The sequence below is a fragment of the Dermacentor variabilis genome, chromosome 4 (genome assembly GCF_050947875.1).
Source record: "Dermacentor variabilis isolate Ectoservices chromosome 4, ASM5094787v1, whole genome shotgun sequence".
NCBI lineage: Eukaryota > Metazoa > Arthropoda > Arachnida > Ixodida > Ixodidae > Dermacentor > Dermacentor variabilis.
The window spans coordinates 223,332,256-223,355,429 of record NC_134571.1 but is presented as its reverse complement, the minus strand read 5'-3'; the positions used below and the strand labels follow the sequence as shown (position 1 = coordinate 223,355,429).

General features: G+C 41.7%; 1 protein-coding gene across 3 annotated transcripts in view; it reads right to left on the bottom strand.

Moving 5' to 3' along the window:
• Positions 1-23,174, bottom strand: part of LOC142580123 (protein O-mannosyl-transferase Tmtc3-like) — an 870,647-nt gene that overhangs the window by 87,123 nt on the left and 760,350 nt on the right. For all 3 annotated transcript variants that reach the window (XM_075690944.1, XM_075690943.1, XM_075690942.1), the window contains 5 exons: positions 22,915-23,052; positions 16,065-16,158; positions 7,367-7,501; positions 5,399-5,481; positions 792-864 (listed from right to left, as the gene is read on the bottom strand). In XM_075690944.1, the coding sequence (XP_075547059.1) occupies positions 792-864; positions 5,399-5,481; positions 7,367-7,501; positions 16,065-16,158; positions 22,915-23,052 (523 nt within the window). The remainder of the gene's footprint in view (positions 1-791; positions 865-5,398; positions 5,482-7,366; positions 7,502-16,064; positions 16,159-22,914; positions 23,053-23,174) is intronic.

Here is a 23,174-nt window from a genome sequence, read left to right as displayed (position 1 = left end):
AAGGTGAGCAGGTGCGACTTGACACAGGTGTGCTTTGTGTGGCTGTACATGTGCAACAATTTTCACATTGCACATGTAAAAATACTGCACATGTGCAATATTTTTTCCTAAGAATTGTTTCAAAAGCTTTGGAAGTTTAAATTCTATGCTGACTGAAATTTTTTTCTATAACATGCAAAGCTCTTCTGGCCTTCCTACACACAGAGTCAAATGCAGCGTAAAGGGTTGAAGCATGCTTCACGAATGCCAACGTTGTATTTCTTTAACTTTTGGAAACTTGTGCAAGGACCGCGCTTAAGGGTCCTTCTGCTTGTGTTTGCTGCCTGTTTACTGTCACAGTAAGTGCACTTCATCCGTTGTTGTTCTTTTGTGTTGACAAAGCAGCACAAAAAGCCGATTTACATTTTCACTGTGAGTGCAACCTTAGAGCATTCGTCATCTTCGTGACCACCAAAGGCCGAACAGAGGCACAGGCGCTCTCTTTGTTTTAAGAAGGCTGTGCTCACTCATGTGCTCATCACAAGTTCACAGCACAAAAATTTCAGTCCTCATCCTGTCTATTCTCAGCTGTGTTTCTATTTTTTTACACTGTGAATAATACATTCTACTCAGGCCCTTTTTAATAGACAGCACCTGGCTGATGGTTGGCACAAGTGTATCTGTTTGAAGTTTGTTCAAATGAAAGCAGGATAGACAGGACAGAGACTAAGAATGTATGGGCTTATCTTGCAAACCAGATAAGGCTTCAATACATGACAATGTTGCTTTGTTTCTGAAGCTGGCCAACGCACATTGTAGAAGATGTCGGGGTTGCTGGCGTCCAGTGAAAGTGCTCGCTCGTAGACCTCCTGTGCTTCTTTGGTCCTGGTTGAAGAAATGGGTAAATAAATGTGATTTGTTTCACAGAACGAAATCAATGCACGAAATGGGTGTAGCAATAAACAAGAATTGATGTAGTATTTTATATTGGAAAGTTACACAAATTTAAGGCCTAAATGGTTTCAGAATTGAAGCAGGCAAATCTAGTCCCCCCACCTAACTGGGATGCTCAGAATACCTCTAAGTGGTCCGAATGTACCGAGCCAAAAGAGCGCAGTGATACTGATGTGTGATATTTGTGATGGAACTTTAGTGCAGTGATGAAAGTGGCTTTTGGTGTTTTGCAGCAGGCTTTGGAGCAGGAAGAATAGCAGTTCAGAGCAGTAATTTATGCTTTTGGAGCAGAAAAATTAGCAGCTTGAAGCAGAAATTTATGCTTTTGGAGCAAAAAGAATAGCAGTGTGGAGCAAAAAAAGCAGTTTGGAGCAGTAACTGATATGGCTCACATGCACGTAGCAAACTGCATCTGCAATTAATATGACAAAAAAATATCTATGTACTCTAAAAAATATTTGTTTTTATTATTGATCACATATTACACTGGTTCAATTTAGTAAAGAACAAAAAATGAACACATTCTAAGGAAAACTCCCAAGATATATTGTTCTTTTTTTGCATATGATAAAAGCACCACAAAGAAATACGATCTAATGTCACAAAAAAATATCACCTGAGCTTAAAAATTTAGACAGGTTTTTAGCATGAATAAAATTATACTCAATATCACAGTCAAATGTATCAGTGAGCAAATAAATTGAGATAAGTCCTTCTGGACTGCACATTTTCTGTTTGATTCTTCAAGCTTGTGAAGGCTGCTTGCAAGTTTTGTTTTGCTTGCCCCTGCTTCAGAAGTGCTTATCCACTTCTGAAGTGCTTATTCATTAGTTAATTTACTCATAAAGTAAATGAACTAATGAACAAATACATTCCCAGCCGTATCTTAACTTCTAACCCACAAGTCCCCTGGCATAACACTCGCATTAAATGAGTTTCTATCCATAAAGAAGCGTATCCATCGCTCAGCTAAGTTGTCCTCGAGTGCTTCTCGTTTGGCGGCTTACAAGGCGGCTTCGAACGAATATATTCAAGCGTGAAAACTTGTTAAACATACTTTTCTTGCTGTTACTCTTCCATCAATTCTTAAAACTAGTATTAAAAAATTTAGGAAAACAATTAGGCCTGTGTCTGATAATCTTATTAGACGACTCTACCCGGCAGCCTTTTCCTAAAGATGGTGCTGCAACTCACCTTATCGAAGCCTTTGTAAAAAATTCTCTTAATGAGCAACTTCCATAGTTACGTAACTATGATGATCCAGCCAAGTTCCCAGTAATATTTCATACACCTGGTGTTGCTAAACTTATCGACAAACTCGGCTACAATTCTTCACCTGGCTTTGACTCAATTAACACTAAGTTCCTAAAGAACAGTTCCGCTTACAGTTCTATGATACTAACAAAATTTTTTCGACAATCACACAACACAGGTGCTTTAGCTTATCAGAAGAAGGTTGGGAAGGTGATTCCGCACCCCACATTTGGTAAAAAAGATATAGCAACCAACTACTGCCCCATCTCACTTGCCAGCACGTGTTGCAAACTGCTAGAAGACATTGTATTCACAAACCTCGTTGACTAAATTTCTTGAAGATAACACATTTTTTCACCTGCACAACATGGCTTTAGGAAATCATAATTATGCGAGACTCAACTCGTATCCTTCACTCATCAGTTGCATCGAATTCTTGATCATTCGTCATGCGTCCACTGCACATTTTCAGACTTTCCATAAAGTCTGTCACAAACTTCTAGTCCACAAACTAACCCATTTGAATATTGATGCTAATCGTTTAAAATGGATCGAATGTGTTCTTGTTCATCGCTCACAATACGTTACTGCTAACGGCTACAATTTACCTGTGTGCTCTGTTGCTACCGGAGTGCCCCAAGCATCGGTTCTCGGTCCTTTATTGTTCTTAATATATATTAACGACTTTGCTTCACAAGTAACTTCTAACATTCATCTCTTCGCTGATTTTGTTATCTTTAGAGAAATAACTACAGATTTTGATACTAACCGTCTTCCATCGGACCTTGATACTATAATATCTAACTGGTGCAGTTTATGGCAAATGGAATTAAATGTTAACAAGTCTAAACATATATGCATGTATCTAGGACACCTCACGTCTCTCAGGTTCAAATTACCTTCCTTTACAACACGTAACTTCGTGCAAATACTTAGGAATTTATATTACACACGACCTTACCTGAGCACTTCACATTATTAATATCGTTAACAATGCTAACCGCGCTCCTGGTTAATTAAGTCAAAACTTTTTTAAGGCTCCACACTCTTTGAAATTATTGCTTTATAAAAGATCATTACGCCTGGAATTAGAATACGCTACATCAGTCTGGGATAACCTAAACTTAATTAACGCATCAGAATTAGTTCAGAATACCGCTGCTCGTTTTGTTCTTTCGAATTATAACAGAACTGACAGCGTAACAGCCATGAAAACTAGCCTTTCTTTTCCATCTCTTGCAGCTCCACGTAAAATTTCCCCTTTATCATTATTTCACAAAATTTTTCACCTTACAACACTGCGTGATGCATTCATTCATATACTCCACACTACGTATCTCGTCGCATCGATCATTCTTACAAGGTTCATGTCCCTTCTTGCAGCACAAATACATTTTCCCAGTCATTCGTACCTCGGACGTCACTAGAGTGGAACCACCTTCCCGTAAACATTGCATCCATCAGCGATAATTTCTTGTTTCATGATGCCTTAACCAACATTACTTGCTAGAATGGGGCTCCATGTACTTGTATATCTTGTCTTGCTTTTGTAATAGCTTTTGTAATTGCTCATCGTATTCCTACTGAATTATTTGTCAAATTGTATTTTTATGTTGCGTTTTTTTCTCTTGTAATGCTTACTGTTGGAATTTACCTGTAACCCTCTCCCCTCTGTAAAGCCTTCACAGGCCTTGAGGGTATAAGAAATGAAATATCATCAAGCGTTTTGGTATTAATCCCTTATGTAATGAGCAGTTCAGCATTTGTAAGCATCATCTTAGCAGAATCAATCTCCATATGTATATGTCGCTGTTCATTCCTTTTTGCTTCGAGTGGGTCTTGGGAAGGCTCGGCTTTCTTGGCTGCAGGCCCACTTTCTGCAGGCACATGCCCCTGGTACCTTTTGAATGAATTCTCTATTAGCCCCGAGAACGAACTACAGGGGCGCTGCGAGCGCCGCTCCCGTCACGTCAGGGCATGGACTCGCGCTTGTCGTTTGGTACAGTTCAGGCGGTGTCCGGGCGCTTTCTGCAGTGTTTTCGTTTGTTCGCCCTCGTTCTTTCTGCTTGTATACTTATGGCAGTCATCTCAAATATATTTTTACGATGTTTTTGGTCGTGAAAATTTATTCAAAGAGCTTATTTCTTCGATGGCAATGCAGCTCTCAAAGGCAATGCTACAGTGCCAGCCGAAGGAGTGCAGACCATAGCCCCATTGTGGCTTTTTCATGCATGGATCGACAACCGCAAAAACATAGCATATAAGGATCCAGTTATGATATCATGCTGCTGCGGTGCAACAAGTATGTCACAAACGCTGGCTATATATGACTTCTACAACAGTTACCTTGACTTTAATCCGCTAAAACAGGTTTGCTCACAGCGAGTGGTTCATGGTATAATATCGAATTTTTTCATTTCTTCACAGAAACGCTTGGCACTAACATGAATAACGCTGCGGTTTAGATTCTGCCAGCACCACTTGCTTCTTTAATTGCTTCTCAAAATTAGGCGGTTCTTCACGTGTTTATTTTAAGTGGCGGTAATTTGAAGTAAAGCTAATGAAGGCTTACAGCTATTTGCAGAATACGAAAAGGAACGTACCAATATATAAGTATTCCCTTTTCCATGCTACATGTTCAACTCACTTGAGAAATTTACTGGTGCTTGTTGCTTGAGGAATATACATGATAAATCTGTTTGGCGAACTGACACAGGCTGCTCGGCCCAAATCTTTTAGTGAAATATGCCTTTTGGACCGTATGGCTGCAGGCAGAAAGAAGTTGAAGCGTCAGTCATTAGTAATATGGGACATATAGAAGATGTCATAATTCCCTGGTGGATGGTCAAAAATCAAGTGAAATATGTAAGGCTTGTGGTGTTTTCTTTATGAAGGTTTGCTTCTATTTATTGACGTTACAGAATGAAATCTGGGAAAATTAAAATATGTGAGCCAATATCGTGATTGTTGTGTGTTGCATCCATAGAAGAACATGTAAACAATGGCAACATGCCGGACGCGTCATCTGTCGTGCTGCGTTTTCTCCTCACCCGACCGTAACTTTATCGTGCTGCCGGCTCGCACTGTTGTGGCCCTAGCACGTTCCTCTCCTCAAAAACTTCTTTCCCCGTGATCCAAGCATCGGTACTTTCACTAGCATGAAACTAAGGCGTGTTGAAGGCCTGAAAAGAAGTGCATGCATCATTCCTACCTGTTGAGTTTGATAAGGATATCTCCCCGGTTTATGTATGCTTGGATGTAATCCACACGCATGCTGATTGCCTGGCGGTACAACTGAAAGAGAAACATGAGCAAATTATTAAATGACACAATAACTGGCAACTTAGACAAGATGATGCACAGGGCCAAACAAAACCTTGAGAAGTAAATCATAGCTAGAATTCTTGCAATAATGGAGTAGGCAGCATATGAGATTGTGTGCCATGAGGCTTCAAGGGTTCCTGAAATTATTTATGCCGTATCTAAGAGTACCATGTAGACATTGAGGTCGTTAGAACGCTCTCTCACAAGAATTTTGAAGGAGCTACAACTGGCTACACATTACCCTCCTCTCAACTTGTATTGCAGGCTGTCATGCCTGTATCCCTCCTCCTTTGTGTACAACTTTATGCAGTGATGCAAGTGTCTAGTAGATCTGAACAGTGGCTGTTCCCACGTCTCTTTCTGATGCAGTTGTTATTTAGGTAGGGTTGAGTAAGTTCAACTGGAGAGATTGGAAGCAGTACACCTCAGGCTACTCCATTTCACTTATACTGCAAAAAATAAATTTGCCCTAAGATAAATTTAAAAAATAATAACAATAATAAATGAAAGGGAACATGTAAGACTGTACAGACACTCACGCTTACAAGAGTGAAAAAAAAAACGATACCTAACAATGAAGGTGAGTCACTGCATAGAATCATCCCTAGTACATTTTGCCCACATGTTCGTACTCATAAAGAAGTTATTCACTGCACTGACAGTTGTTTTTGTTACTGTCATGGTGGTGGCCTTGAAATGACATGCAGTGCGCATGTCTTCTGCAGCACTTTACTCGCTGCACACACCTGCAGCAGAAAAAAACATGCATGACAGAAGAGATAGCCGCACCTGTGTTCATGCAAGTATACACCTCCATGTCCCGCTGGCCACCATTGCAAATGAATTATTATGTATGCATGTATCTGTTTTGCTGGGCACACGTTCACCCTATAGACACTTAGTTCCATGACTTGTGGTGTGAAAGAATTAATTCTGGGCTTTTACATGCCAAAACCACAATTTGAATATGAGGCACGCCAAAGTGGGGGCTCTGGATAAATTTTGAGCACCTGGGTTTCTGTAACGTTCCCCAGTTGTAGGGACACGGTCGTTTTTGCATTTCGCCCCCCATGTGCTAATGTGGTTGTTCATTGGCACTACAACGTGACAACATTAACTTCTGTCACATTCCCTTTCACTACTGGTACAGTCTGCCAAGCCTTTTGAAAGAAACTCCTTAGTCCACTCATTTCCTTGAAAGCATGTACAAATGCATGTGTACAGATCAAAACTGCAACAAACAATCCGCATTCTCAGGTGTGAAGTATACCACTCGTATGAAGAAATGCCTACATTTATTGCCATTGCATTTTTAGGTGTACAGGTAAACAAATTACTACGTATAAATCCATTATTAAAAAAAAAACTTCGCGAAAAAACATGCTTGCCCATGGTGACATCATGCGGGAAGATCACTCATTCGAGTGTAACGTAAAATTCACAGAGGTGGATGAGAACAATGGAAGTGGTACTGCTGCAACCTGTACTGACGTGGATGTTTAAAAGTTCATGAGAATGAACATGGCTTATGCAGAGCACTTAAGTTTAGTCCTGGATGGCCTCAAGGACCTACCCTGATGACTCAGTGCTATTTGTCAGCAACAGTGAAGGTTGTTTCAGGGTCCCTTTGTGTGCAAATTAAAATCTGGCAACAAAATAAAGACCACAGATGCCACAAACAGGGTCAATTTTAATGATTCGTAAGTTGAACGACACAAATGTTGCTCAATGATCATTAGGGGAAAAAAATGGTTATACTGCACTTTTTATGATAAGAATTCCACCAAAAGTACAGTGCTGTAATAGCAAACGGTACATTAAAGTATGACAAATATTAGAGTAAAACACCACTCACACCATCAGCTTCTTCAAGACGTGAACTATTTCTTGATATGAGGTTGGCTAAATTCAGGAATACATTCAGATGATTCGGAGCAATTCGTGCCTTGTACGGCTCGCCTGGCTTTGGTCGAGGCAGCAAATCCTTGGCCTGCAAAGAGAGAGAAAGGTAAACGTAAAATACGTAAGACAAGTGAGGGTAAAATCTTGGTAAATGTCTCAGTTATGATTTTGAAACTGAAATGCGCAGACAACGCAAGCAGTATAGATTTCCACTCAACATGGCAATCTTCACAAATTTATTCCCGGCCTTTGCCACTTATCCTTATGGGAACCTGACTCATATCATGCGAGAGGCTCCCATGCCCTTAAATTGCCTGTTGCCATGCGTGTGAAGAATACAGCCATGGATTGAACTGACAAAATTCAACAAAAGTTTCCACAATATGATATACACCTAAAATTTTTTTACATGGATAGAGCATGTATCGCATGGCAAACAGTGCATATGACCAGACAAGGAAAAAAGACAGGACCGAGGAAAACCGGGGAGAAATCGGCGGTTTTGCTGTCTGGCAGCTGAAAGTTCCAGATTTTCCTGGCAACATTTAAAAAGACATAATAGAAGCGATAGCTGCCTTTTGGACAAAAACATTCCATCTAAACAAGTGAGGTCGCTCACAGGAAGATGTATTTAATATGAGAGCTGCTCAAAAATCACGTGACAAACTAATCTGCACAAATTACTGTTATCAGGCATTATTATTACACTTAATAGAAAGCACATTAGTAAAAACAACGAATAGAGATGGATATGTGTATTTTTTCTTAATTTTGTTCTACGCACATTTTAATGGCAAAGACAGTACAAAAAGCGCACAGGGGGCATTTTCCTCATCTTACAAACTCTCGTTGATGTAGATCATCATGTGCATTGGGAGCATTTCTGAGTCTATCCTAGACCTGTCGTGTCTTTAGTCCTCGTATGTCATCGTCCTGTTTAACTAGTTTCTAATATACGCTCCTGCAAAAAAAACTAATGCAATAACAACTAGACAAAATAAGCAAGTGTTCTTTTAATGTGACATAGTTGGGCAAATGTCTTCTCAATGTCAAAGCTACTGTTTGCAATGCAGAGCAACATCAGTGCTGCATTATTTCACTTTTACGTGCAAGCGTAGTCTGTCAAATCAGCGAGATGACATTCATCACCGTGAGGGAAACGTGCACCAGATGAGGAAGGTGCCAGGAGGTGGAGAAGGGAACCGCCGTGTTCGTGCCCTTTCCGTTTGTGCTTCGGCACTGCTGCGCTCCCTGTGCACGTTCATGGTGTTTCCTCTTCCTCGCAGGCGCAGCAATGCGTGCTTTCCCTGAGGCACACCAAGCGTCACAACGTCGAGGCCACTGTGGCGTCGTGCCCTTTCCTTTTGGTGCTTTGATGCCACGGTGCTCGCTGTGCATGCTCGTGGCATCCTTACACTTACATGCAACCCGCATTCACAAAGTGAAATGTCACTGTAACTTTTTTCGTACGTTACAGCTATTTATAAGCATGCAACCTGCTCGAAACGTGACATTATTTGCCACTGTTGTATTCATGTAAGTGCAGTTACTATAGAAGCAACAAGCTTTTGATAAGTCAAGGTAAGCAGGCAATGAATGCAAAGTAACCTCAATATAGTGAAGTCAGTAAAATGGACTATTTGCTTCATTATATTGTAATCTTGTTACTTTGAAATTTGCCCTTTTATGCAAATAGGTGCAGTCGCCGATGGATTTTTCTTAGACGGATTGGTCCGCAATATTTTTAGAATTGTCGGGCGACCAGAAAAAGCATTCCTGAATGCGAAAAAAGAAATAATTTTGTTGAGCGTCAGCGATGAAAGATACAGTTTCATGCCATGTTGGTAGACATGTTCACATTGGCAGTATGAAGTGAAACCAGCCACGTTTTCGCACCCACTTTGCCGCCACGGCTGACAGTGTCGCTCGCAGTGGGACACAAGGCCACCACGAGAAGTGCCAGCAGTGGGGAGCAAATGCTTCATCCGCCTCTCACTTCAATGAGTCTCCGATACTCGAGATTGTAACCTCCAGTACTATGTACACACGGGAAGACAGCACACACGATGCCATGCTCACTCTTTGCAAACACAGCAGATAAGAATGGCCATGAATAGTGTGCAGAGGACGAGACATTAAAAAACCAGACACACACAAACGCGCTATTCGATGCTGTCCAAATCACGCACCAACAAGCCCAAAAAGCTACACTGTTGAACAGCAGATTACCTCTAAAAAAGCACGCAGGCTGCAGATGCACGCAGCCGCGGCGACAGCCATGCGCTACAATAGGAGGCGCCCACCGAGCTGGTCCTCCTCCTCTCCTCGCACATGCTTGCGATCACATTATCGCAAGATCGTTCCCCCCTTTCGGCTTGATTGTGCGGGAACATGGAGCCCACCAGAATACGATCCTTCTCGGATTGCCCTCGCATGCTTACACTTGCACCCAAAGCACGAGGTGTGGTAGAATCCTATCGCATGTGGACTTTTATATGGAGCATGATGCTGCTTCGCTTCGGTGGTCATTGTAGGTCGCAAGGCGCACGATTTGAACGATGCTTACACAAAGCTGCCGCTTGTAACTCAACCATTTTACCATCTGAGTTCGGCAAGTTTCCATTTATTGTCTCCGTATTCCTGCGCAGTGGGAGTGAAATTTCTTTTATTAAGATTGTGCTTAAGCACATTTCTTACACAGAGGTTCTAAATATGTGGTGCTCTATGGACAAGAGGTAATAAAGTTAAATACTTCGTTTTATCAATAATTTTGTTATATATTGAAGTTCGGTATATCCAGGTTTGATTGCACTACATTTTTGTATATCTGGGTTTTCTCTTGCGTGTCAAGCAAACATGAGGCATAGACCCCATTTATATATCAGTAACAACAATAATATGATCTATTTTGACCACTTGCTCACAGAAGGTTGGCAGGGTTCATAGTTTTGCAACACCTGCATTCATTATTATCCTCAACAAAAGGGCAAACTTTTGAGAAGAAGTTGGGTTTAACCTGATTTTCATAAAGTTTTTTGCAGATGCAAAAATCAGGAACTATATAGGCTTTTACCCGAAAACAAAGGACCTTAGTTATAGGCAGTCTCGTTTTAACAAAATCTGACTGCATTTGGAAAAGCTGTACAGTGTTCAGAAACACCTTATGAAACTGGTTCCATAATGCTATGTTTAGAAATTAGTTCTCTATTCCAAGGCTCTTAAAAAGGCAGGTGCATATGGAAAAAAAAAAAGACTAATAAATAAAGAATTTGTCCCTGCACATTTGCGCATTGGGATTGCAGCCCTCTCGATCATGATTTCAAAGTAAGAAAGCTGCGTGCCTGTAGCAGAAACAAGTTGGGCATGGCGTCCAGTGTAAGCCAGCTGTGTCAGCATTGTCGTCGCAAAGATAGATATCTACAATGGTGCTAAATGATAAGCAACGTACTGGTACTGAAAGTGTATCTGAATACTCTCGTTGGCTCTGTTCATACGAGGGTCGATTGGAAGTAAGGTTCCCATCAATTTTAGAAATAGGCAACATTGTATTCTCATCAAAATTTACATCATTGGAAAGATGAAACTGCTCTATTTTTCTACGTAATCGCTATCTTTTTCTGCGCATTTTTCTAGATGGCACTCCAATTTCTGTATGCCAGGAATGTCGTAGAACTCTGCTGCCAACCCGAAGAGGAAGCATTTCACCTCTTCTTTGACTTGATCATCACTCCGGAAATGTTGGCCACTCAAATGTTCCTTTAACTTGGGGAACAAGTGATAATCAATAGGCACGAGGTCTGGACTGTACGGTGGGTGGGGGGGCATGACAGTCCACCCAATGTTTGTCAAAAGTTCCTGGGCTTGACGGGAGATGCGAGGTCGGGCATTGTCATGAAGCAGTGTTAAACCGGCTGCCAGTCGTCATCGCTGGCGGTTCTGGATAGCTCGCCTGAGTTTTCTTAGTCTTGCACAATAACTGTCTGAGTTGATTGTTGTCCCATGTTCCATGAAATCGATCAGCAGTATCACCTTACAATCCCAAAAAACACTGGCCATGACTTTGCCAGCAGAAGAAGTTCCTTTGAACTTCTTTGCGACTGGTGACTCTGGGTGACGCCACTATTTGGATTTTTGTTTCGTTTCGGGAGTGAACTGAAACACCCACATTTCATCTCCCGTAACTATGGAGACCAACAATCCTTCCTTATCTTCTTGACACTTTTGAAGAAACTGGTGAGCTCAGTCAATGTGTTCCTCCTTGTGGTCTGATGTCAATAGCTGTGGCACCCATTGAGCACAACACTTGTGATACCCTAATTTTTCAGTCTAAATTCTTTCCACTATACCATAAGAACTCTCAGGAATCTGAGGAGCAAGTTGACGGACGGTGACGTTTTGAAGCACTTCGCGTTGGACCATCTCGATAATTGCCTCCGAAACTGGCTGTCTTCCACTCCATTCTATATCGTGGACTTCCTTCTGACCGGCACTAAACTTCCTGCACCACTTTCGGACGTGCTAAACGAACTCACATTTGTCGCCATACACCTCTGTCAACTGACGATGAATATCCACAGGTGGAGTCACTTTGGCATGCAAAAAGCAAATTAGGGAACAAATCTCGCACTTGGTGGGATCAACAATGGGAACCTCCATGTCAGACGGCTGCTGAGCCAAGCACAGCCGGGGGGAACTGGGAGTGGGGGAACGGCCGTGCGCAGCAGTGTTGCCGTAATTTCGCCTCGCACCTTCCCGGGTGGCTGGAGCTCTTTGGGAATATTATTTCTGGATCAACCCTCATATAAGCTTGTTTCTTTGGAAATGCTACTCATAGGACTGCAATTGAGAAGCTCAGCACACAATGAATTCATTGTTTAAAAATATTTCGTGAGCTCCCGTTGAGCCCCAGAAAAGGAACCACTTTAAAGATAATGTCATAGAAACAAGTTCTTTATTTGTCTCTGAGCAAGTTTGACAATTTTTTTATATATGAGTTATGCTCCCAGACAATGAATAAAGATGTTGAACTTTGAACCTCACTAGTTACGGACCTTCAAACAGCTTTTCTAGTACAAGAAATGACACGAACGACGAAGAAGCCCACGTAGACAATGCCATATGTGTGTACTTCTTTGATGCTTGTGTTGTTTCTAGCGCTTGAAAAGTTGTTTGAGGATGAATAAAAACTAACTAGCATGACTTTCAGTTCTTTTATCGGTAATTTGAATCAATCAGTCAAAATTTTATTTCACACAATGTAATTGAGGGACACCCAGGTGAAAAGCAGACAAAGACAGCTTGAGGGTGCTTGGATCAGCTCTAACTAATCACACTTAAAGAAATAGTCTGAATAACTCAAGACACTACAGATAATACCCTGTTGGCCTCAATCACCCAAAACGTTCAAAATGTACAAGTTTTCTTTAGAAAATTTGGTTGAAATTACATGAAACACGCAGTAAATTCACTTGTGGGGTAAGCTTTAAGTGTTGTCTTCTGTGCGCACTTGCCTTTTTTGAGTCCATATATTTCACAAATACTATACGCACACGTTCACCACAACTAGCTCGACTGTCAGTTCTTCAGTGGAAGAAAGGAACACAGTCACGTACCCCGGGGGGGCCCCCCCCCCCCACTCCTCGCCCACGCCACCACTCCTCACACACATTCCTAAAGCGCCGCCAAATCAATGTTGAGATTTCACAGCTATTTGGCGGTCAACGTATTGCTGCATTTTTCAATCCTTTCGGTTGGTGGTAGTTATCGGCATCTCCTGGGGTGTGAAGGCCAGTTTTCTCATAGATTCGGTGCCCGCGCGATTAACTCGAGATGCGTTTTGTTGTCACCACCTATTAAACGGTCACGCGCATTGCTGTTGGTTCGTTAGTTCAACCTTCTTTGTTTAGACTGATCCAGGGACCAGGAAAGGGGTTTGGTTCGTAGTCAGGTGGCGTGTACGCACGAGAAACGAGTTGCGGCCGGACAGAACGCCAGTCGCGTTTAACTTGTCATTTTGCTTCATTATTTCCTCAAGTGACAGCTCGCCGCGACGGTGGCAGAACCTCGGAGCCATATACCGGCGATATGGGTTAGATAAGGTGCAAAATAAAATAATGCGAAACAGCGTCCATCATCGAACCCTGCAATAACCATTAAGAGGAAACTTTAGCTCAGGCCCAACTTCGACGCGGCCTATTCAAATACATGTAAAACACAAAAACGCTTTTTGAGGTAACTCATGGACTGATTTCAATTAAATTTGTTGCGTTTGAGAGAGAAAGTTAAATTCTAGCGACTGTTGGAAGCGGAATTTCGATCTATGGCCTGTATTTTGTGAAAAAGATTTTCAAAAATTCGAAAGCTCGAAAAAAAAAAAGACACATGAAGTTTATAAATTAATAGCTCTGCATAAAATCAGATACCGCAGTTCTGTAAACGGCATCCATTAGATCATTCAAAGTGGACAAATTCGATACGTCAATGTATATCTTACGTTAATTTGTTGCGTTGTGAACAAGGGTTCAGCAAAAGCTGTATTTCCATATTACATATTTTTTTAGATTCATGTGAAACATATAAATGTTGTCCCCTTTAGATGTAACATCAGATGCAATTCACAGAATTGTAATATTATTTTTCCTTGCTGAGTTGGAGAGTTGTAAACTTGATAATTTCGTTTTCTGAAAATTTTTGATTTTTGTTAATTTTTAAATAAAAAATTTACAATCTAAATCAAAGTTGGCAACCAACAATCACTAGATTTTACGTTTCTCTTTTCAATGCAACAAACTTCGTCAAATTTCGTGCCGTGGTTGCCGAGAAAAACTAATTCTCCTTTCGCATGTGTTTAGATAGGAGCATAAGCAATATGACTGTCACCCGCTACCTCGTCTGGTTTTTCCGTAACTGTACAGCACTTTTCGTGCAAAAGTGGCAACTAGAAACAAGAGCCATAGGGAGTTGAGAAATTAAGCAACCTACTAGGGGAGAGAGCCAAGGCAATAGCCAAACAGGAAGAAAAAGCAAATATTAACAAATTTAACAGTTGTTTATGAAAATCTTTATGGATCAACATCTTTTTATTTAAAAAGGAAGCAGAGAAAACGCTGCCAGAAGTGGAGAACGATTCCGTCTGTTTTGAATGACGCTTCTACAGTTATCAGTCGAGCCTCCTGACGTAGCCACTTCTCTGCTGTGCTTATGTATAGATGTTTTTCTAACCTTCCGCGGTGGGTGCAGTACGTCTAGAACCGCAGCGTCCTGCGCTCTACACGCTTATACAGGACTGGCGGCCACACATCGTTACGCAACTTCCCAAATAACAATACGAGCCGGTTGTGGCACTTGGGAGAGCAGTAAACGAGGGATCCAAAAGAACTGTGATTGTTCCGCAAATGTATATTCCTCTATAATTCTTCCAGAGCTAATTAAAAAGACGCTGCTATAATCGGATTTAACTGCAGTCTACAGTGCAGCCCCGCTCACACCCTTATAACCGCCAGCCACTGTTCCTCTGCGATGCTGCAAATAATTCGTACTTCAAACTTTTCCTGTTACCCAAATCAGGCGGTAACCACAAATATAAAATTATTAGCCCGTAAATTTATACGTTTTCTCTAGCCTATTATGTTCATTGACGAATGCCTAATTCGTTATTGAACTGAAATAAAATGCTTGCTTTGCTGCAATCACGCAGTATATTGTCAAATCGCACTTCAGTTGGCAGTGAAGTTTCATGAGGAAAACGGGCTCCGCAGTGAAATGAACTGTACCGCAGACTTTTGAAGATTTAATTAAATAATTATGGAATTTTTTTGTGCCGAAACCATGAGGCATGCCTTGGTGGGGGACTCTGGAAATTCGGACCACCTGGGGTTCCTTAACATGCACCTAAATCTAAGTACATGGGTGTTTTCCCATTTCACCCCAATGGAAAATGCGGCTGCCGTGGCCGGGATGCCGAGCGTGGCAGCCCAACATCATAGCCACTAAGCAACCATGGCAAGTAGACTTTTGAAGAGTGAAATGCTCAGACTCCATACCCTTTGTTCACGCCTGTTGCACACCTCATTCTTTCCGTCCATGAAAAGACTCTTCAAGAAAAGCAGATGCTCTGGAGATATCAAGCACGACGCCATTTTGAAAAAACCGCATGACGACGATTTTGTTTGCTTGTGTGATTGGCTGGCGGAGTAACACAACCCCGCGTGTGCCGTGTGCCTTGGTAGTCAACTGCTGTTTTTTTTTTATGTTGTATGCTACCATAGAAATTATTATTTTACACTTTCTATTTTTTAATTGTTCTTGGCAGTGTTCTTCCTGCGCTTCTTTCCTGTGTGAGTCCATTTGATGTGGTTGCTTGTTTGCCTATGAGAGGTGTATCTCACATGCGTACCTGTGACATACACCTTATTTCATTTCTCTTTTTGGAGTTTACGCGTCATTATGGCGAATGGCGGGCGTTATTAACATTTGTATAAGCAAAAGTACACCCTCCCCCCCCCCATTTGCATAGAAACGTTACCGAGGGTTGGGCCCCCCCCAGAAAAAAAATCCTGGGTACGTGCCTGAACACAGTCGTGGTGTGTTCAGTTGCTCTCCTGCTGCAGAAAGCAGACCTGCCAAAGCAAACAAAGCCATGCTATAGTCACCTTCCTAAAGGCAGTCTCCGCTTCTTCAAACATCAGCAAGTTGTTGTACGTGCGTCCGACGTTCATGTGAGCACCAATGTCATCAGGCTGCACACTGCAGAGAGAGAGCAAGTGAAAGGTGTTCACTGTAGGCACTTTGCTTGGCACACTTCAGCAATGCTGTGTTTATTCAAAATGTTCCGGTAAAAGATGGGAACAAAAAATGTCACTCATGGAAGCAAAGGTGCCATCTATCATTTACCTTTTATTTATTTCATCAATACAAATCTTTCATGTTCAACTAACTGTTCCTTACCATAGCACAAACTCAAATGTGCCAATCCTGCTTCTCCTTACGATGCACAGTAGGCTCAGTGCTAGTGACCTCGCTGCCACAGAAACTACTACATAATGTAGACTGGCTGCAGCGGCATTGCATGACCCACATCTAAGCCTGAATCCTCTGTTTGCGCAGTTGTCCTTGTCGGGCACTGTTTCTTTGGTGACAATCTTCATGGTGCCATCCCGCCGCCTTGCTTCTCTAGATGGCACTGAATCATCCACACGGGGTGAATCTGCGACTGCGTAGCCACTTCGTGGCCTGCTGCTGGCATCGGCAAATTCACCACTGGAGATCGCAGTGCGCCCTATAAACAAGAGCTGACATCGACGCCTGCTCTTTATTGGAAGCAGTGGCATTGCATGACCCACATCTAAGCCTGAATCCACTGTTTGCGCAGGTATTGCTAAGTTTTCCCTCTACTCCCTTTTCTTTTTCTGCTGCTGCTGCTGCCATCAACCGTTTGTTTTTTCTTTCTTTTTTTATCCGAGTCTCTGTTTAATACTCGTACCATGCCGATGAATGCAGAACTATAAAAAGAAATTTAGGAGCTGGAAGTTAAGATTAACAACATGGCCAAAAGCAAGCATGGACTCGTCTTTGGCAAGATCTTGCTAAGAATGAAAGGGTCTGGGATTGATGTTGTCGATTACATACATACATACATACATACATACATACATACATACATACATACATACATACATACATACATACATACATACATACATACATACATACATACATACATACATACATACATACATACATACATACATACATACATACATACATACATACATACATACATACATACATACATACATACATACATACATACATACATACATACATACATACATACATACATACATACATACATACATACATACATACATACATACATACATACATACATACATACATACATACATACATACATACATACATACATACATACATACATACATACATACATACATACATACATACATACATACATACATACATACATACATACATACATACATACATACATACATACATACATACATACATACATACATACATACATACATACATACATACATACATACATACATACATACATACATACATACATACATACATACATACATACATACATACATACATACATACATACATACATACATACATACATACATACATACATACATACATACATACATACATACATACATACATACATACATACATACATACATACATACATACATACATACATACATACATACATACATACATAGATAGATAGATAGATAGATAGATAGATAGATAGATAGATAGATAGATAGATAGATAGATAGATAGATAGATAGATAGATAGATAGATAGATAGATAGATCATTATCAAGGCATTAATCAATTAATTGGAAGGATAATCACTCGATTGCCCAGCCCTAGGAAAAATGCCATGTCAGTAGCCAAGCATTACACATACTTCTGGTGCAGATAAAATCAACTGGAATTGATCTGACTGCATGAGTGCTTTTTCTTCCGAACTTCGCAGAGGAGTGCATGATGGTTGTCGCATGCTTCACTACTTGCCTTGTGTACAAAAGAGACTGCGCTCGCAGTTACAGCCTTGTTCATTTGGAAAATTAATATAGAGCTAGTCAAGGTGACGTTTATGCTCCTTCATCCAAAAAATAAACCATGAACTTACCATATCAAATTAGAATTCATCAATTCGCGTATTGAACAAGTGCATAGTTTTTGGCTTCTGGGTGTATGCTTCCGCAGCGACCTAGGGCAGACATGTCATGTAAATTATATTAGAATGAAAATAGCCAGATCTATTTGTATAATCTATCTTATCAGGTATCGTCTTCCACAACAAGTCAAGCAACAATTATATTTTGCTCTCGTTCATTCCCATCTTGTATACTGTAACCTAGTATGGGGTACGTGCAATAAAACTAATTCCTTTAAGTTGTTTTCCCTTCAAAAAGAGCCCTACGAGTGTTGCGTGCAGGTCCAGCAGTCGAAGCAAATGTTTTTGAGACTTGTCATGTTCGCAATTTCTTTCATCCCTATAGCTTGACTTTGGCAGTTTGCATTTTCTATAAAATCAAGTAGGATCTTGACACTTTCAGCAATACTGAAAGGAATCTAACATATCATTTACGGGTTGTTGCATTGTCCACCACTAGATCTAGAACCAACTATGGAAAACAATGTTTACATCACCAAATTGCAACCCTGTGTAATATGTACCAATCGATTATGGAAAGAGCTGTGGAAAGTACTAGTGTATAGATGTTTAAGAAAAAAGTAAAGATGCTTTTTCCTTCTGTATAATTTTGAAACATATAAATTGGCATCAATTGGTTTGTTCTGTCTTTACCGATTTACTAATTATGTTTTTGTTTTCACTGTAGCGTTTTCTGTATTTCGTTTACTGCTAAATATTTTGTCCAGTTTTTTATCATTAGTGTTGGTGCAAGTTTTGCTGTCTTTTCTTGTGTTATTAATTTTAGTGAGCAGCATTCCTGAGAATTAAGTGCTTTGCCTGCTCGCCACCGGTGCCACAACTTGTAATCTGGGGATAAGGCCTTGTCAGGAGGAATGATATATCTGCCTCCTTTAGCCTCTTTTTGGGAACACAATGTATATGTATTGTATAATATGGCCGAAATAAAATGCTACTACTACTACTACTACTACTACTACTACTACTACTACTACTACTACTACTACTACTACTACTACTACTACTACTACTATCTATCTATCTATCTATAGCCTCACCAAACATGTGCATAGTTAGATGACATTAAATGCTGACTAACTCGGAAGTCTTTCATCGTGTACTGCTTAATTCGGCGAGACCTCAGAGCACAGTGAATACAGCAGATGTGCGGCTCAAAAGTGGTGCACAAATTGAAACAAAGCGATGGGGTAAGCGCTGCTACAGTCATAACTAGAAAATTTACCAAATTTATGGCGATGATCACCAGGAACTACTCTAAAATGCCTGGTGGTTTTCCTTTGTTTTTGCTGTGTCCTGTGCCATGTATGACACCACATTAGTGGCATGCCTGCAGAACTATGTCATCGCTCTTGTCATGAGTGCAAATTCATCTACCATGGTTGCAGTGGTAGTTGTAACAAGCAGAATGTCAAAAAATGAAGAAGTAGAGCGGGGTACGGGATGTAACACCTCGTGGAAGGTATTGAAGAATGCTGCACTCACACTACAACTTGCAATGCACAGGTATTTTGCCAGAAATTGAAATGCAAATCCAAAGTGTGCAACTACAGTAGAACCTCGTTGATATGATCCCATTTTGTATAATTTCCTGGCACCAACGTTCACCATCGAGAACACAAAAAAGTACAGTTGTGCTTATTTTTTACCAGCTAATACATTCCTGGACAACACAATCTTTCGGCCCCAACATTAAGTACATCGCCAAACTGCAACAATATGACACGTTTTCCACTACTAGATCTCATGTGAACAAAAAATAGCAGGAGGCACACATGATTGGGAGCAGTAGGCTGCTGCTACAACAGCTTCCTTCCCTGTAGTGCTTGCCCACCCGCATCCCGTGAAAGTGCCGGCACGCACTCCCACTTTCCCCTAACGGTGCCAGCAAATCTCCTCGCGGGTCGCATTCCCAGCCATTGCCGCCAACCCTATTGCTATGAGCATCTTTACCTACCTGTTTTACAGCTTGTGTGGCATACAGTACCATCGGACACTTATAAGTTTTCTTTCTGCAAGATGGTTTCATGTTCAGCACAATGTGTTGGCAGGCTAGTTGGTGCGGATCCATAAATACTTCGTTTAGCGCAAAACAATGGACACAAGAAAAGGCGACAGAAAAGGCACCTTGTCCTGTCGCCTTTTCTTGTGCCCGTTGTTTTGCGCTAAACGAAGTATTTATGGTTTCATGTATTGAAGTGATGCGAGAACGGAGAGAACCTGCTTCTGTTAGCCATGCAGTCTGATTCGATAAACATTGCTCAATCTCGTGCTCGCACAGCTTCATCAGTGCTGCCTCAATACATGATAAGCTTCAAGCAAGTACGCAAAGAAAGAGACAGGAGACCGGTGCACGTAGTGCCGTATGTGCACAAGTTATTGCGCAACTTAAAGAAAGCGTCCAACCAACATAATGAGAATTTACTTTTCAGTGCCTCTTGCTAGCTATCTACGGTGTGCAATCGAATAAAAAAGCATAATAGTACTTATTGCACCACCAATCGTAAAACTGGGTTCCCCGATTGCATGCGCAATGTGATTTATAAGATGCCCTTGAGCTGTGGTAAAGTTTATGCACAAGACAAACGGGACAGTGTTTTAATGATTGAGCATGTCAGTACTGCAATAATACGAAGAATGGGCATGGAAGCCATCTGGTGGGCCATTCTGGTAAGTGCATGTGCGCTCCCACGCCTGAGACGTTCCCAGGGGGAAAGGAGAAACTGTGGAGAGAGAGAGAAACGATAGGAGGCACTTCATATTAGAAAGGTTCGAGACAACTGCATGAGCACACCTTCTCTTGCGTTATCAGAAGAAAAAAATGGCCTTTTTGCATGATGGACTATGATTGCGCCTTGTACACATATTTCTGTACACATGCCTATTCTGGGCTGGGTATATGAAAGGTGACGTTCTTCAGCACTTGTTCTGTGGTATTTGTTTCTCTCTGTGTCCTTGTTTAAGCTGCGCTATTTGAGAATAGTTCTGAACACTTTGATAGGCGTGCAAAGATTTATTTGCCTGCACTAGAAAAAAAACAAAAAAACAAGGACCCCTCGAAGTTCTTCAAATCAAAGTATGCGTTGCTAGGCTAGTCAATTCGTAGTGAACAAGTTCGGACCTATGGCCACATAGCGCAAAATGGAAATAAAGAGGGGAGGGGACCAGTTGAAATTTAGCCCACTCACCTAGTCCCCTCCCTTCCTTTTTCAATTTTGTGCTAAGTCACCATACATGGTCTGAAATTGTTCAGTTTTGCATCATGTGACACTACGTGTGTGTGGCTCTGGTCTCATGTGATGCACTCCAGTTGTCTGTGTAGTGACATTTCTCTTTTTGTTTGGCTCCACGTAACCGCACAACTACTCCCGTGACGCATGTAGTAACGCGTTCGTGAGCCAATGGTAAAAACCCAACAATATACGCACCGGTAGATTAAAATAGTGCCGAGACTGCTGAATCGGCTGTAGGGGAGCAAGTGCGATCCGAATCTTTATGGTGCTCAGCAACCATTGCGTGATGGATCACCAGTAACATAGTGGAACTTGACCGTGCGTGCCGCAGCAGTACAACATGTCCAACACTCTCACGCCGGTGTGCACAATCGACAGCACAGCAAGTGTCTGGCAAGAGGCCCGTTACAATTACAAACGGTGAGCCTATGACTCAAGCGTTCATTTGCAGAGTTGTTTTCGTCACAAAATGGCTGGCAGTCTTCCCCACGAACTGCAGAAGTGTTTCCTTCACCAGTATCATCACCTCCAAACGTGAAAAATTATTGCTCAGTCCCTCAAAGCTGAAAAACCCACTCACATTTCGCACAGCTGCCCTGCGGCAATGGCGGTGCAGCTTGGCTGCAGCTGGGAGCGAGAGTGTACGCAGGCGACCATTCTTGCCGAGCGGGAATGTCAACACTTTCCGCCAAAATGCCCTGTCCAAGAAAGCTGCTGACCTTGGCTGAATGCGGTGTGCGCAAACAAAGCTAGCCAAAGCCGTAAAAACGACAATGCGCTGCCTTAGAAAGCTCGGAGCCCATCAGCTCGGTGAACATCGTGCTGCAACAATTTGGACAATGCGCCGCATTACGTAGATGCAGTTGAGTCTGCCAAATTTGTTTGCGAATTCAGGTCGTAGGTTTTCCAGGTTGGTACGCCGCTCTCATATTTTTTCCACAATGCATGAATGAGGTTACACTGTATAGTGTGGTTCCGACGGCAGTTATAAGGAGCATATTTGTTTGGATGCCCACTACATTTGATCCAGATCTGATGGCTACAATGTGGCCAATGTGTGTGGTAGTGTAATTTTTCTTTCCCTGTCACACGACCTCTGGCATCACCATTTTGATCAAAGGCTGGCAAGTAGAAGCAGAGTGGCCTAAAAAGAAGTGGCCGGCCTTTTGAGAGCAGCAACTCTGAGTTAATAGGAGGGAGAGTGCCGAATGAGCTGCTGCATTTTGTGGGGAAGGCAGTCCTTCCCTACCGTACGGATACATGCCTCACAGTGACCCATGCCAGTTGCACTCGAAATAGGTATCATTATCGATCAACATATTGAAAGTCCCCATGTGACATGGCCACAGCAAACAGCCCAATGTACAAGGGGCTAAACAAATGGAGACCACGCATAGTATAAAGTATGTACCAAGCTAAAAAAGGTTTTACAACTTCAAGTTGATTCCTGCATAGACAACAAACGTGCTGACGCAAGGTACAGATGCAATCATTCAGACGTAATGGTGCTAACAGCCAGCATTGCGTAGAATCCTTGATCCCCACCTGGCAGCTTTGAGGAAGTACTCGAGCGCTTGGGCATAATCCCCCTGTCCCTCCAGTGCGTGGCCCACGTTGTTGTACAGCTTGGCATTCTGGCTGTTCACCTTGAGACCTGCCATGAAGATGCTGTACTCGGACTCCCTGCATCGCCAACAGGGAAGACTTGGCGTCAGTGCTCAAACAGTCTAAAGCCACGTAGCTGTAAATGATTCACGCGAGTTGTATTTGCTTATTTATAGTATTACCTCTAATGCCTTTTTATA